General features: G+C 38.4%; 1 protein-coding gene across 1 annotated transcript in view; it reads right to left on the reverse strand.

The window, feature by feature from the left end:
* Window positions 1-17276, reverse strand: part of LOC104322993 (dynein axonemal heavy chain 5) — a 162827-nt gene that overhangs the window by 53924 nt on the left and 91627 nt on the right. Inside the window, exons 55-58 of the mRNA XM_069778781.1 lie at window positions 16727-16942; window positions 13896-14063; window positions 6585-6803; window positions 3861-4037 (exon numbers count right to left, since the gene is read on the reverse strand). Of these exons, the coding sequence (XP_069634882.1) occupies window positions 3861-4037; window positions 6585-6803; window positions 13896-14063; window positions 16727-16942 (780 nt within the window). The remainder of the gene's footprint in view (window positions 1-3860; window positions 4038-6584; window positions 6804-13895; window positions 14064-16726; window positions 16943-17276) is intronic.

Here is a 17276-nt window from a genome sequence, read left to right on the forward strand (position 1 = left end):
GCCCTCCAAGTATGTATTTGAATACAGGATAGCTTGTGGGAGACTCAGAGAAGAAAGAGATGTGCTATGGATCAATAACCATGAACTATCATGGAAGGTTACTGTTGCTGTGGTCAGAACTCTCCCCAGCTCATACATTCTCCTAAAGTTTGACTTGCATATGTCAACCAACCTGCTTTATTTTATTCACTATGAACAGCGACTGGCCTCTCAAGAATGTGCATATGAAGAAAACAGTGCTTAAAATCACAAACCAAGCTCTCCAAATTAGAAAAATAGCTTAATAATGATGTGAGTTTAAAAATAATAAAAATGAAGGTTGTTTTTTTTAATTTGCTCCTTACATTTTTCACTCAAGAATTCCTATTTGTAAGCTTTCTCTACAAACAACATGTTTAAAAAGAAAGAAAAAGCCTGCGACTCCTGCAAAAATCACATAATTCGGCATCTGAAGCCTAAAGCAAAATTTCAATACCGTGCAACTTGTGATACAATCATGAGAGTTAGTGATACCAGTGGCTGCAAGACTCAAAAGCTTTTTTTATCCCTTTGAATTTTTTACTACTCTGATTATTGAAGAATCTAAATGAAGCAACACAAACAATTCTCAGAAGACAGAGAAACTTTAAGAATCCAACTTCCATTTGTGAAAAGGACAGTAAAGCATTTAATAGCCCAAATTTTCAGCAATTGGAACCTAAAGCCATATTTAGCTCCTTAAGCAGATGAGTAGGGTCTAAACAGCTTTGAATTTTTTCTTACTGCAGCAGGAAGTATCAGTCACTCTGCAATTCTGAAACTTAGCTAAATTAAGTGCCTAACTACACAGATAGTTAGCTAATTTTAAACAGCTCTCTTTAAATTGTTATGCCTACATGACTCATACACCCACAGCCAGTTAGTCTATGACAAAGTAAGGCAGATGTCAAGCCTTTCGCTTGAACTGCAAAGCTGCTTTCTTTCCTGTGGTGTGAAGTATCAAGAGAAGCCCATATGCTGCCTTTTGTGAGTACTTAATTCACTGGAAAAAATTAAAACTCTTTCATAAACTATCATTGAAATCATAATCCTGTCTTTAACGGTAACTATCTAAACAGAATGGTAATTATGGTTTGAAACTTGTTAATTCTGGCATTCTGTGTCTAACCTGTCCATATGAAAAAAAAAAAAAAGGCAACACAGAAACAATCAAAAAGTATTCCTCAAATTTTGAAGGATGCAGTGAGTAGTAATGTGGTCAGAATATTTTCACAGAGGCAGAATTTTAGTTCTTTATGTCTTGCTTTCTAAGGACATTATACATCCAAGTTCTTATCCTTAAATAGTAAGAATCTTGACAGATATTCCCCAAGGTAAGTAGCTTTTAAGAACATTTTGTACACTGAATTTGAGGAAGAGCCTCCCTGGGATGAATGTAGGATAACTCCCATACCACACTGGTAAAGAATCTTGCCTGAGACTGCACTGCTACTGGTACTTTATTAATAAATCCATCTTGGCTTTACATATTACTTATCACCAGGAGCTTTCAAAGAGCTTTGCTGGGCAAGTCAGAATCATTCATCTTTGTAAGTCATAGCATAAATTGGGCTGGGCTGTGAGGTTCACTCTGTCAGGTCAAGGTTTATCACTGCTATGAGAAGCATTATGCACCACCTAACATAAAAAAAAAAAAGATTCACATTTAACTTCTATGAGATGAACAGCACGACAAACCTCTCATGGCAAAGCGGTCTCCCTAATATAGGTTTTAAGTGTCAAATCCCCCAAGAACCTGAAAAGAAGATGCAGCAGGGATACTAATCTACCTTCAACTGTTTCACAGTGGCACAGCCACAGCTGTACACAGATTGCTCACTTGCTCCCAGCACTTTCCAGCAGCACCTGCTCTGTCAAAACCTTTGACAGCTGAGGACAGGAGCCGTTTGAGCTTAATGCCTCAACTCCTGCACTGAGAGTAAGAGAGACTCCCTGAACTATTTCTCCAACTTTTACTGCTGGAGAAAATATACACAGGTATTCACAAAACCAAGTGGAAGGCAACATGGACAGATTACTCAGAAAGACAGTTTTGATTATTACGGCTTAAATTCTGCCTTCAGCATTAATATGTCTTCCAGGTGCAAGGAATAATATTAGACAGACCTCCTAAAAGTCATGGAATAGGAACAAGGCTGATGCTGGCCACAAGCAAAACCTATGCACCGGAACAGCTGCCAGGTCCAGCATCCCTGAGGCAGGTAGTGGTAAAAGGAAAGAACAAAATTCACGTAAAGGAACCTACCCTGTATCATAATCCCAGAATGCAAGTTGCTTATCTTAATAAAGGTAGTATATGATGTGGCAGTGGACCTGAAGCTGTATGATGGGACCCTAGCTCCACTGCATTTTAGGCCACCTTTACCTGCACAGACTTAGGCCAATTGAGGAGAAGCTATAATGTCAGAGTCACTGAGAACAGCCTCATTGGTGACAAATGTACATGGATCGAAGAGCTTAAACTGGAGCAAGCTGAAATGGTGTAAGCCAAGCTTTAAAAAATCCAAGTTTTGTTTAACTTAATCATTTCAATGAGACACTTCAAATTAAACTAAATTAAATGGTGTGGGTACATAGCAGAGGGTATGACAGGAGGGTATTAATTGGTAATACGTGGAGGTGTAGACGTGACATTTCCTGGTTCAAAATGTGCAATAGTCTTTTCTACAATTGGGTGTAAGAGTATTTTTATGTCAATAAAGAATTAATCAAGCTGCACTAAGAATAAAAGTGTGAAGCTCTAAAAAGGAAGAACTGTTTAGTTCATTTTACAGAAATCTTCTAGCAAATCCAGATTAGTAAAATGTTGTACTTAAGTAATCCTAAATGAAAATAATAGAATTTTTTATTCCTACACTAGTTTGTTGTGTTCAAAATTTAATATATTAAGAACAGTAGGTTAAAGAATTTATGACGTAATATGTCATAAATACGAAATATATGAAAAACCTTCCATTCAAATTCACCCTTTATACTCTAGATTCACAGTTCAGAGTGAAAAGTGGCTATCTAGAGAGAGACCGGACTTTTTGTGGCAGCATATGAGACTGTAGTTGGTAAAGGCAGAAATCGGGTAAATCTTGCTGGGTCCCTGGAAGTTGGTTGGGGCATAACTCCCACCCAACCCAGAAGCCACAGACCAATCTCCCCACCTCTGTGCCATCCTGTGGGCCTAACTTGGGAGCTGCTGCTTCAAAGACTGCCTGGCAAACTATAGGGGCACAGCAATATAAGATGTGGGGTGGTATTCTCAAACATATATTCACAGGTTACTCCTTGTAAGGGGATAACTTAAAATGCTGAGAGAGACAGTTACAACTGGTGTTTTCTTCAATATACATATTTTCCACTTTCAGTAAATGTTAGATATGGCTGATTTGCTTGACTTTATGACTGAAATTATGGACACAACATGGTATTTGCAAAAAAACCATCAACTAGGGGGGAAACTGAGACTAACTGATGGAACTTCTTATGATAAGGTAGATCTATTTTAAGCTGGTAAATTTTACTTTGTTTCCCATATTATGCAATTTCCTCCCAGGGCAGCTGACCTCAGACAGCATCTCTCTCTCAGATTTGCCACAGTGATGGCCTATATACCAATCTTGCAATGCATGACAGTACAAAGAGGATCTTAAAACATAGTGCTTCAGAAGCTCAGTTGTCAACTGTTCAGATTTTTTATTTATTAAAAATTTGATGGAATGTGACAGCCTGTATATAATCTTCCAATTATGTACTTTTCTGGAACGGAATGCTCTGCACATTATTTCTCTGCAAGGCAAAGAGTAAGGTCAGGACAGAGTGTGAACACTTACATTACTGTATGGAATCTTGCTGTTATCCATCTCTTTCTTCCACAACTGGAGCAGCAAATTCCTGTACTCCTGATTGAAAGGTCCAGAGTAAGAGAGAAATCCAGTGGCCAGAAGAACATTCCCCACTAAATTAATAATTTGATTTTGAAAGTTTTTGCTGCTTGCTGTCCAACGAAGCTGTATGTAAAATATTATAAAGAAGTTAGATTAAGCAGGCACAAACCTAACATGAAGATCTAACTTAAGAATTTATCTCTTTTTGGTAAATAATTATTCTTTGAACCAGGAGTATTTTTGGCTTTAAATCATTCTTTTCAGAAGTAGAAGTTTTCTTGGAAGAGTTGGCAACCACCTGACCAAGTGGAGAAAAAGCATCTTTGCCAACAAGCTGGCCAAACTGGTGAGAAGTGCTTGAAAGGATGAACAAAGTGGGAGGAAGAGGATGACCAACAATCATGTGAGGAAGTGGAGGACTGGGTTGGCAAACAAAATGTGTGGGGTGACATAAACAGTAGGGACCTTGTAATCAATAAAACAGGACTAATGGAGGACCACTCCAAGCATATCCACATAAACAAAGAAGTGCCTACCAGACAGAACAATGGGGAACACTTTCATACTGTTTCTGAGAAATTAGCACAGCTGGGCACCTCTCTGAAGTGCTTCTACACTAACATGCACAGCATGGAGAACAAACAAGGAATTAGAGCTCTGCATGCAGTTGCAGAGTCATGATATCATGGGGATCATGGGGACATGGTGGGAAGTGTTCCACAACTGGAGTGCTGCAACAGGTATATACAGGCTTGCTAGGAAGGTCAGGCTGCGAAGGTGAGAAGGGGAGTTTTCTTTCACGTGAGAGAGCAGCTGGAATGCATGGAGTTCTGCATCTGAGACTCTGGGATAGACAACGGGCCAGCTGAGAGCTTATGGGTTAGGATTAGAGAGCAGGCCAACATGGAGATGTTGTGTATGTCTGTTACAGACAATGTGATTAGCTAGAAGCAGATGAGGTCTTTTGTAAGACAATGGGAAGAAACCTTGCATTCACAGGCCCTGGTCTACATGGGGGACTTTAACCACTCTAACATCTTCTGAAGGGACAACACAGCAAGACACCAGCAAGCCAGGAGGTTTTCAGGAGTGCACTAACAAAAAATTCTTAACACAGGTAACTGAGGATCTAATGAGGGAAGGTGGTTTGCTGAACCTCAAACTTGCAAACAAGAAAGAACTGGTCAGGGATGTAAAGGTTGGGAGCAGCCTTGGCTGAGAGAATTGAGATTGTTTAGCCTTGAAAACAGACAGTGCAGGGGAATTTTATCAAAGTGTATAAATACCTGATGGGAGGGTGTAAAGAAGACAGTGCCAGACTCTTTTCAGTGGTACCCAGTGAAAGGACAAGGGGCAATTGGCACAAATTGAAATACAAGAAATTACAATTAAACACAGAAAAAAACTTTTTTACAGTGAGAGTGGTCAAGGACTGGAATAGGTTGCCAAGAGAGGTTATAGAGTCTTTATCTTTGGAGATATTCAAAACCCAACTGCACAATGCCCTGAGAAACCTGCTCTATTTGACCTTGCTAGGGGGTGGGGGGGGGGCAGGGGGGTGTTAGATGATCTCCAGAGGTCCCTTCCAATCTCAATTATTCCATGATTCTGTGACTTTCTGAATATTATTTTTGAGTTTTACTTATTCGTTTCTCTCCAGATTTCTGTACCCTTCCAATCACTCTGCATGCAATCTTGGTCAAGACCTACATGTTTTAAATTTAGAAAATACACATTTAACCCAGTGTCGGTTTTGCCCAAGGCTCCAAGAGCCATATATAGTCTTTGAATTCTTTGTCTGAATTTTCAAAAGTAGAATGGAATAACAGCTGTTACAAGACCTCATAGCACAAGGCTTCAGAAAACCCACAATAAGGCACTGTGACTTCCTATTTTGGTGTTGCTCTTAAATTTAGAAATTCACTGAAAAATATGATAAAGCATCTAACATTTTTGACTGATATATTTTGAAGTACAGCTATGCAAACAAATGCTGAAGTCCTGGCCTCACAGGACACAATGGTTGAAGTCAAAGCTCTCATCAATTTTGACTCTGTGTGAAATCAACCAAGGAATTATCAAAGCAAATAATCAGATGAGAAAAAAAGAGTATCCTGCTTCCTCTGGAAACCTTCAGGCTGAAGCCAGAAAAATCTGCATAGGAAAGGTAAATTTCAAGCTCAGTGCAGAGGATAATGATTAGCCCATAATTCTGTAAAAGGCTCCAGTAGAAATCTGAACTTCAAATATAATTCAGGAAATTAGTCAAGCTTCAAACTCCTGTTCTTGTATACTTGGCGAGAAAAAGAGAGTAATCCTTCTTATAAATATTTTAGGGTAATTATTTAGGTTAAGCCTAATTCCTCTTCTTACTAAAGCTAAAAGGAATTTGGCTCCTTGGCTTTAAATCTGAACTTTATCCCAATATGAGCCATATGATAAGACATAAATCTTCATACAGAAGAATTAAGTTAACAGAAGAAATTATTTTACTTTGCTAGATATATTAAGTTTAAGCAAAAAACATATATATAACTAAAATAAAGTGTCATATGATATTGAGATGTCACCATGCCTTGAATTTCTTGAGCACTACTAATGATCATTATGGAGCATTCTCAAAACTGAGCACCTGCTTTGTGCTGGAAACCTACTCATATGTGCTAGTACCTTTTCTCCACCTAATCCTTCAATCAGAGCTGTGGCATTGTTCATCTTCCTTCTGCATGCCTCAGCATCATCAAGTAAGGCCTGCTTCTCTTTCATAGCCATATCATACATGGCTTGTACTTGATCTAGTTCCATTTGCTTCTCATCCAGCTGAATTTGTGCATTATTCAGTTCCATTTGGGCAGCTGCAAGTCTTCCCTCTTGCAAGGCTAAATTTGCCTACAGACATTTAAAAATAAAGAATAGTTAATACCTATTATTTGGCAAGAGCAAATTACATTCATTTAATAGCACATATTGTACTGTATTGGGTACTTTGTAAATAATACATGTTTAAGATGACAGCAGTTTTTTCAGTTTTTTACTTTTCAACCTAAAACTGGAACACAAGCATAACATTAAAGTTACTCAATGCAATCTTAAAATGTTTTAATAATTTTTTCAGAATGATCTATTGATTACACAATGATCAATGATTTGAAATCACAATACACTTGAAATAGTCATATACTAGATACATGAGGCAACCCATGCAATGTTTTCTGTAATATATTCTCAGTGCAAAAGAAAACTAAGATTGTCTTCATGGATTATAAAATAATAATAATAATGATAATGGAAACTACTTTTTTAGTCTCTTTTCCCATCAATTACTTTTACAATAAAAATGTAACAAATGCATTTTTTGCTCCTCTGGAAACGAAAACTCTAGAGGCTTTTCTCACATCTCTATATAAAATCGAATGATGAGTTGCCAGTCGTTTAAATGTAGCCTCTTAACTTGTATATTCTTAACAGGGGAAAAAAAAAAAGTATTCTGTGAATTTGGAATGTGTTTCCAAATATATGTTTGCAAAGGATTAGAGACTGACAAAGTTCTTATGAAATTCACGCTTACAGATAAAGGTTGCTTCCATTTACTCTGAATATTTAAAACACTTGTTTAAATATCATGTATCTTATTTCTATTTTTTCTGCTATACGAGTTATGAAGATGGAAACCAAAAATCTGTAAAAACTGGTTTTTTACAAGTATGAAACTGGACACTCACATTACATCACATTAGAAGAGTAACAGCACAAGGAATGTCTGGGTTGACTCTTAGTAAACAGTATAACCATGGGTTGGGTTTTTACATTAGATCTTGACTAAAAACATAGGTTTAATTCTTATCAAAATATGCTAAAATCAGCAAATTCTTGCTTTGCGGGGGAGGGGAGGGGGAGAGGAGCCAAGATCATATTTTGAGATCTGGGCATGATAAAAATGCAGCATGAAGTCTGGTGGATTTCAAAAGACAGGTGTGTTAGCAGGGAATTAGAGAACCATCTATGTACCAATCAACAAAGTAGTACTGCTTTATGAGTTACACACCTAGAGAATAGCATTGTCAGCAAAAAATTCATTTATTGTGGCCACTGTGTCTTTTGACAGATCCTAGAGATAAACAAACATTTTATAATGGAGATAAGCCACCGAAATGGCTGCTCATAAAATTTCCATCATGTAAGAATGCTGAAATATTTTTACTCCACTGTTTATCAAAGAGGATATTAAACTGTATCTCCTAGAGACAAACACTGTTAAATCAGTGAGTCTTGTTAAGACCCACTGTTCTTGTTAAGAACCACCGCTGTTATTTTTCAGTGAATCTTGGACTATCAGGAAAAGTTTAAACAGTAAAGGAGTTTTGAGTAGGTGACGTAGTGTTACTGTGTCCTGCACCGGGGCAGGGGAGTGGAGGAGGGAAGAGAGAGAGAGAGAGAGAGAGACAGTGCTGGGCCCTTTCTGGATATTAATAAGAAAGGGCCAACAACAAATGGCTTAATAAGATAACTGCTTTAAAAAGATCCATAATAAGAAAAGGAACATAGATAGTGAGTAAATATTACATCCCTTCAGATGCTGGGCACCCCACATTCATGCAGCATCAGACAGAGCCTGGATAGATTTTCCCACGGCATGCTGCGCAGAGCAGATCCTGTCCATGGAGAGAAAACTCTCTCTTTGGGTCATTCAAGCTATTATAAAGTTACCTTACTAAGCCATCTGTTGTCACGCCTTTCTTACTGAGATCCAGAAAAAGCCCTGTACCAGCCCTGTCTCTCCTATCTCACCCCTGCCCCCCCTTCCCCAGTGCAGAGCATCCTCTTATCCTTAAACTGTGAGGGCTAAAAATGAGAGTAAAATAAAGTTATGACATGTTGTTTCATCCCCAGCTGACAAATAGTGAGGTTACACAGGGAACAACATCCTTGGAGAGTTGGGAAGAACAGCCTAGGCAGAACAGCTGGAACAACAAAGAACTTACACCTGGCTGTGTGGATTTGTACTTCACCTTGACATTTATCACAGCAGGACGTGAACCTCAATGGAAAAGGATGGCCATGTGAATTCCCAATACATATGAGCAATGATGCCTTGTAAATATGAAAAACAGACCTCCGTGCAGCAGAAACTACCCAGAAATGTACGAAAGGCTGATAAAACAGACTTCCCAGTTCTTAAAAGCTCTTAAAAGGCTACCAGCTTTGAAGATGTAGAGACAACAAAAAAATATTTCAGACGAGTATAAAGAAAAAAATATATTGTATTCTAACATGAAAAAAAACCCAAATTATTTACACAAGACTTTACGGGATCTCTAGAAGATGACTTATAATAAGAAATTATTTTACAGACAATTTAACCAAAGTTTTCAGCCAATTTTAGGATAATCATAACAAAGTAGTAATACATTTTGGTATTAGTTTGATTTGTAGGCTGCTTAATTATACGTGATGAATGATGGTTGGTTGCACAATGACTGCTAACATACCAGGATGACCAACCTACGTGACTCCCAAAGGCAGAAAGACTACTTGTTTCAGATTACCCTATGAAATCATCACTATTTGCTCTCTCCCTGTCTTTCTTTCCAAATCCATTTTTCAAAATTACATGGGTACAAACACGGCTTTTGTATTGACATCACTGGCAGGTTGGCTGGCAGCTTCCTGTGCAGAGCTTTGCCATGAGAGCAGGAGGCAAGTTCTGCTGCCAAGGAGAATCTTCTGCACAAGAAGGCTATTACAGTCGCAAGCAGCTTCATACAAAGATTTCCAGCCAATTACAGGCGGGAAGGAAATGTGTCTCCCAACCACAAAGAACCACTGTGGCCTTTCTAATTTTAGTGGCATTGCTATGTGAACAAGCTTCACACCCTTCATTTCATCCCTCTGAGTCACGCAGCAAAGCAAGGATTCACAATTTGTTCCAGCTGGATGCAGTGTGAAAGCCTGAATAAATGGATTTTATGTGAATGAATCGTGAGGACTCGAGACATGAGATCCACACTCTTATCTGCACTCACGGAGAGGAGGGCTACGCTAGAACATGCCTAGGCTTGCGTGAGAGTGGCAGCTTCAGTCTTTTCTTGCCGTTGGCATTGTGGGGAACGACACAGACAATCCTCTCAACATCTGCTCTAGCCAGCGTCTCTACCTGCTCTCTGCAACAGTCTGCATGAGGCAAGTATGCAGACAGTACCTGTGCCAACAAGGGCCACAGACTAAATTGTTAAGCAGCTATTTTGCCTTCTTCCAGGATGCCCTCAGAGAGGACTTCATTGCAGGTGGTGAGTTGATTCTGCCCCATTTTAACCTTTTTGCATTCCACATAAAACCAGGACAAACAAACATGTAATTAGTCCATAGCTATACTGTTAAATTAAACATGCCCATGACCTTTCTCTGGCACTGATGTTAACTAGCGTAAACCAGCTCATATTAAGCTGTCCCAGCCTCTAAAATGGTATGACTGCATCCAAACAGCTTCGTGGAAATGGCCCTTGGACCAAGCTAGTTCCTGAAAGGTGCCCAGAGATTGCTGAGAAAATGCTGCTTAGCCAAGACCAAATTCACACTAGGGATCATTCTAACAATTTAACAGCGCAGATGATCACTACCCAATGTCTCAAAAAATTCCCTAGTACTGTTTATTTTATTAGTAGTGACACAGCCATGATTTCTCATTGATACATTGCAAACTCAATTTTGCAAAGCACCGAGTATATCTGGCCCTGAGCCAAGAAGGCATTTAAATAAAAATGCCTTCTTCAATAAAAAAACCACACCATTTAATGCTAGCCCTGCTCTTGAATGGAATGCCCAGACCAACCCTAGATCACTCTGCAGAGCAGCTGTTGCTCAGTAAATTCAGGAAATGTTACTAGAAGTAGGAGAACCCATAAGAAGAAAGTGCAGCTGAAACTTTATAGTTCACGACAGGTAAGGAAGATTTGGAGCTTTCCCAGCATGTCTTTTGTTTCAGGAATTTTAGCTTTCCAAGTTCGCTCTTCTTACAACCCATTGAGCATTCACTACTGCTGGACCAGGCCAGAAGGCTTCTTGTACTTGTACACTGTCACTCTGCTCAGGAGCCTCTGTGGATGTGCTGGGTGACCACCTTTGCCTTTTGCTTCAGTCCTGTCCTGGGCACATGGCATCTGACTGACAACTTGTCATGGAAATGCAATCTCAAGCTGCTCCTTTCCCAGATCACTGCAGGTTTTTCACATGGACACTCCATTGGTTTTATATCAACTTTCTCAGATCCTCAATATCATGATAAGTTTGGATTCATCATTATTTAGGGAAACATTATAAGAGAGGCAAACACATACGCAGGTTTTGCAGACATTCAAAAAGCAATGTTTTCACTTCACCAATATAAAAAAATTATACACATATACATATGTATACATATATACATATGTAGACATGCAAACAGATCCATGCAGAGTGACCTTAATAAAATCTTGGCCTCAATTTCTTTGCTATCACTGACCATTGTTTGGGATTAAAACAACCTTTGAAAGGCACAGAGATCATGCCTCTTATCTGCTTTTCACAGCCTCTACTAGCTACTGAAAGATTCTCCATTTTTTCCATTCAGTTACATGTCCTGACTTTAACCTGTTTTGTTAGGTGATCTAATCCTCCCCCCCCCCAATATATGCTTTCCTTCTACAGTTATTGTGGGTCTTGAATTCAGCCTTGAATGCTTGTTTTCCTGCCCAGTAGGCATCACCTTGACAAGGACACACTTATTTGAATGGAAAACCACCAAATTTTGACACTTCTTGACTGTTACCTCTTCCTCAGATGCAAGATTTCCTCTCATTGCCTGCTGTGGTTTTTAGTCCAGCATGGAGACAAGTGAAAGCAGAAAAGGCAATCAAGCCTCCTATTTAAAACTGAGTTTGACAAGGAGAGTCCTCAATATCAAACAGAATTTATAAACTGTAGACAAACTTCCCTTGATCATCATAACAGCCTAAGGAGAACTTAATTAAAATCACTGGAGACATCTCTAAGGGAAATTATACCCTTATATACAGTATTTTAATTGGAGGCTAACAGAATCACAGCAAAAGCCAGGGCTTCTTCATTCTGCTGTTATATTCTTCAACTAATGGCTAAATAGCAGATGGTGTTTCAGAATTATCAGGTTAATCCAGCAGGCTTGTTTACTAGGTAACAAGCTAGAGAGGAATGGCTCACAGTCTTGCTGAAGGTTTACAGGAAAGTAGCACACACATAGTGACCACTGTATGATAAGCAACTACACAGTATTGTATTTGCAGGCAACATTTGGTTATACTTTCTGTGTTTGACTCTAACTAATGACCCTTAGGCTGCAGGCCACATATCTAAAGAATGTAGGTATCCATTTCTAGGAAGGACTTAATTTTTGCACCGTATATTTACTAAAATTTAAGTCACTATTAATTAGTTTTCACAAGTTGTCACATTTAAGATAAATGAGGCACTGAGTCTCAGTTAAGATGCAATTTAAAAATATATTGGATGGACTTTGCAGGTGTTGAAGGGGATTTATCTCCTAGAACAGCAGTTAGGATAAAGCAGCTTGATTAATTCATTCAGTAAACCTGCTTTTAGCACTGGATAATTTAGGCTGTGCTTGTACTTTACGCAGTTTAATTGTACATTTATTTTCAATTATTTTGTTAGCATCACTGCAGTGCTTCCTGCAATCTCTCCTGCATACTTTAAACACTTCCTCCCTCTGTCATTTTCAGTTTTAAAATATTTGTGACTGTTGCTATACCTGACACTTTGCCAAGAAACGCATGTTCAGTTTTTTATCAGCTACAGTGTGACAAGAATGTAAATACTTGAATACAAAGTTAAATTTATATGTAATCTTAAGTCATATATATTCAAATAAAAACTGCAAGAGCACTTTTGCAGCCTTCAGAGTTGCATCTGCATATAAAGCCACTATTTCTCTTAGGTCTTGCTCTCTTTTATAGCTCTCAATAGCCACATTTCAAATTCTGTTTTCATTAGTGAACATCCTAGTATTTGAAAAGGGAATTGCTACTTATATATCACAGAAATATAGTCTTCTCTATCAGCTACTTGAACCAAAAATATCATGCTTTTAACAAATTTGAATCAGATCTGTCCAGATATACTAAAAGAATATGCCAAGAGTTTTGAATATACCATGAATACAGTGGCTTATACAATAGAAGACTGGATGTAAGTACAGTGGAAGCATAACTGACTGAATGTATTTCTTGAGAAAAGAGCCAGAAAATCCCCTGTAGAAGCAAAGATTATAAATCACTATGTAAATATTCAAAGTCCTTTTTTTTCAATATGCTCATAAATGAAACATTTCTAAGACAATAAAGCTATCTCTAGGAATGCAGACAACGGTAGCTGATCCCTTTCTACTGTAGTTCAATGTTACAACAGAATTCTATGCCAGGTGACTACTTACTTTATCACATATACACTCACATGTAGCAGTTTGACACTCCGAAGTTTTCTTCGAGAGCTGAATTCTACCTAAATTCATTAAAGAATATTTCTGTACCAAGAACAGTCTCTCCTCTCCCAGATTCTACCAAGACCACAATGAATATGCTCTTTCCCAGGCCAGTAGGACTGAGGAGAAGTTTTTCTGAAACCATAGTGCCTGGCACCAACTCCGAGAGCAGAGACAGTATCGGTATCTCCCACCTACAGATAGACAGGCTCTATAAAGAACCTGTGTACTAAGGCTCCCATTGAAAACTGACCGTGTTCACGCAAGTAACAATTGTACCACACGGTAGCTCTGTAAGGAGAAAAAATTGCCAGGACATATTTAACTTCTGTGTGCTTTACTTCACAACTGGATGTGAAGAAACAAGAATCTCTTGTAACTGGTGATCTCTTTTAGCCAAAATAACGCAACATTTTTTCCATTCAACTATCGTCATCCCTCAGAAAAATAAAATGAGTAGAATGAAATACCTTAAGAGGAAGAACTTCTTTATTAATACCATAGAAGTAAGCCATTGCTTGTGTCCATGAGCAAAGACCTGCTACATTTCCACACACTTTTTTAGCAGTCTCGAGATTATAATCCTCCATATCCAAATAAGGCTCTAAAAGCTCCACAGTTTCTCCTGTAATTGAGTCCTAGTCAATGGAAAGAAAAAATATTTTTTAAAATGGATTTTATAACTTCACAGAAACATTTTTTTCCTTTTTAAAAACATGCTGCTATCACTTCTTACAGAAGAAATGAACAAAACAACACTGTTGCCTTTCAATCTTACAAAGGACTGATTAGTTGGGTTTTGTGAACTCAAGTGAAAATAGCTCCTACTTCCATTGCAACAGATTGACTTGAGTTTGCATTTAATATCCCTATTTGACCTGTAAGATTTACAGACATTACTTGTACTCATAGTTCCATGACAACTTAAGCTGATCTAAGTTATTGCTGCTACAGCACTGTACCTTCTTTCCTGTCCCCCTCAACCAGATGTTCTTGCCCCAGCTTTAATACCATCACCAACGCTCAGTGAGCTAGTTCGGAAGCTAATATGACAGAAATCTAAGTCAGCAAACTAGTGATTAGTTTTCTTCTAGGCTAGTTCCCTGAACAAGCTCATCATGGCATCAGAAAGGCACCAATGTGAACACAGCTAAGAGAGTCAAATATGCAGCTTTAGGAAGGAAAAGGGTGAAACTGCAAGGCACTGACTTCACTGAAGCTAACCCTTTTCCTTAACTGTAAAAGCCATCTCTTTCAGCTGTTCACTTCATTATTCTAATCTCAGATTTTTCCCCCCTTCACAATCTGTTGAGAACACGAAAAGCCAGATCTTTGATGATGGTGGTTAATCTATAATTGTGTAAGTGTCAGAAGAAAATGGAATTCATCTCCTTAAGCAATGTAGAGAGTAGAAGAGCTTATACAGGGTAACAATGGTTGCTTAACAATAGAGGCATTAAGAATCTTCCTTTTTTCTGGCAATGTATTAATGTCTTTCTTTTAATGCATCTAAAAATCATCCTCCATTCATACTGTCAAGCAATATACCCTTTTCCTACTTTTCTGCATAGCAGAAGTCTTGTACTTGCCTGATCCCTAGCTACTATAATAACAAAGACATTCATTATATTATTCCTAAGATGAGACATGGTGATATTTTCACTATGAGCATTTACTAAAGTGTAAAATAGTGCTGGACAAACTTGACTTTCTCATTCTCCTACTCAAAATTATGAGCTAGCAAGCTGGCAAAGGTGAAGCAAAGACCAATCAGCACTGGCCTAAATCTCTGTGCAAGAGCTTGGAAAATATCATGCTTTTCCTTCTAAGTAATGGATTTTAAACCCAAGAAATTACTTCATCCACTAATCTTCCTTGCCTAAAAAAATTAGGAAAGAACAAAAATCTCACAAAGAAGTAGGCAGTGTAGTCTACTCAGAACTCCAGACATGATGAGCTTTCTTTTCATATGTACTCAATCTTAGAAACAAGAAATGAGGCAGGAGGACAGCATGTGAAGTACCTCATCAGGGATACAAGTAGTCTAGTGTTCTTCACCACATTCATCAGTATCACTTCCTGCAAGAACTCAGTCCCACAGAGGTTGTTCTGACTTCTCTGAGTAAAGTTAAATGTGTTGCAAACTACCAGCAGGAACACATACACTATTAATAAGTGCCAAAACTGGAAGCCTCATTAGAGAGAAGCTTGAGTAAGGAGTGCATAATTAGTGCCCATTATCTTTAAACTCATTTCCTCTTCCTGTTTAGTGAAGATAGCACTTGGAGAAGTGACCAGATTGACAGCCCCAGGAAGAGACTGTCTACAAAGGCAGTGCAAGCTTCCACATGGTGCCTCGTCAATATGGCTCACTGGGAAAAATGGCTCCTGGGGATAGTGGGAATCATGGTTTCAAGCCTCATCTGCACAACAAAAACACTCCAGTAGCTTACAAAAGGCATCAGAAAAAAGCATAGCTGAAGCAGATTTAAAAATCAGTGTATAAATGAAAGAGTATGTTCTGCAACATTGCAGAAAGCCCAGGTTCTGCCAAAACCTGCTTGGGTTTCTGGATTTCAAAGCTGGGCCATGATTCTGCCATTCCATATTCCAGCCTAGCTCTTTTTCTGGTCCAGCTACCTGTGATATCTTCTTTTCCCTGCAGAGAAACTTCCCTTGTCTCACAGTTCAGTGAATCTTGCTATAAATGGGACAAGTTTCTGTCCTGATAGAAATAAAAAACTGCGTTTGCTTTTATTTTTCTTACAGTTGATACTAAGGTTCTCAGTTCATTCTGCATTTCACTACTTTTCTAGTGAAAGAACCCCAAAAGTTCCCAAATATCTCAATATATTTCCTGACAGGATGCTCATTTTCTTCTGTATTTCCTCCTAGCTCCCCACCAAACAATTCTGGAGACAGAGTTCTAGAGCACCTTATATGCAAACAGGCCTGGTAGCATTGGAGATGGTGAGCCATTTGAAAAATCAACAGTGAGTCCTCTTAAGGCAAATTCAGACTGAGAAGCAGGAACTGCCTGAATAAAGATAACACTAAGCTTCTCTAGATTTGATCTAGTGCTTGGGATACTTGTGACTGCCATCAAAACTGTGTGGCCCAGGAGAAAGATTACTGAAATAATGAACCATGAAAATGGAAAGGAGTACAGTCATGAAGATATCTACAACCATAGGTACACAAAAGCTTCATCTGTTTCAAAGTACCTTTGAAGGTACAAGACACTTTTACATGATCTGTAGAGATAGTTATAGGAGTAATAGTGCCACTATTAACTTCTTACCTTCTGGAAAGTAAGCAACATGCTAAGAAATCCTGAATTATTCATTAGCTTCAGAGCCTCAGTCCATGATGGCTTCACACATGGGCGTTCTTGATCAGGTGTTACTGAGTCTATTTTTCTTTGGAATAAAAGTAGCACACAATCCATAATTCGCATTATCAAGTGAGGAGGTTTACCCAGTTTGCGAACAGTTGCAATGTCAGAAGGTTTTATTGTCTGAAAAATTGAAAAAGAAAATAATCCATTTATTTAAGCAATCACTTGATGGCAGAGAAAGATGGTTTTGGGGAGAACTGTATATGTAATGCAACTGCTGCAGTTTTGCAGGTCACTCACAATTAGTACTGCAGAAAGTCCTTAAAGGTAGTACCACTCAATGACTGCTTTATTACCTCACATTAGAGGAGATACTGGCCATCTTACCTCTCCCCTGCTTCAGTTTTCAGCTTTTTTTCTACAAGGATTAACAGGTCAGTGCTAGTCCTTTCAATATCATTTTTTTCAAGTCAGAAGCATAAGCTGTATTATTACAAATAACAATCATTAACTA

The sequence above is a fragment of the Haliaeetus albicilla genome, chromosome 3 (assembly GCF_947461875.1).
Source record: "Haliaeetus albicilla chromosome 3, bHalAlb1.1, whole genome shotgun sequence".
NCBI classification, from domain to species: Eukaryota; Metazoa; Chordata; class Aves; order Accipitriformes; family Accipitridae; genus Haliaeetus; species Haliaeetus albicilla.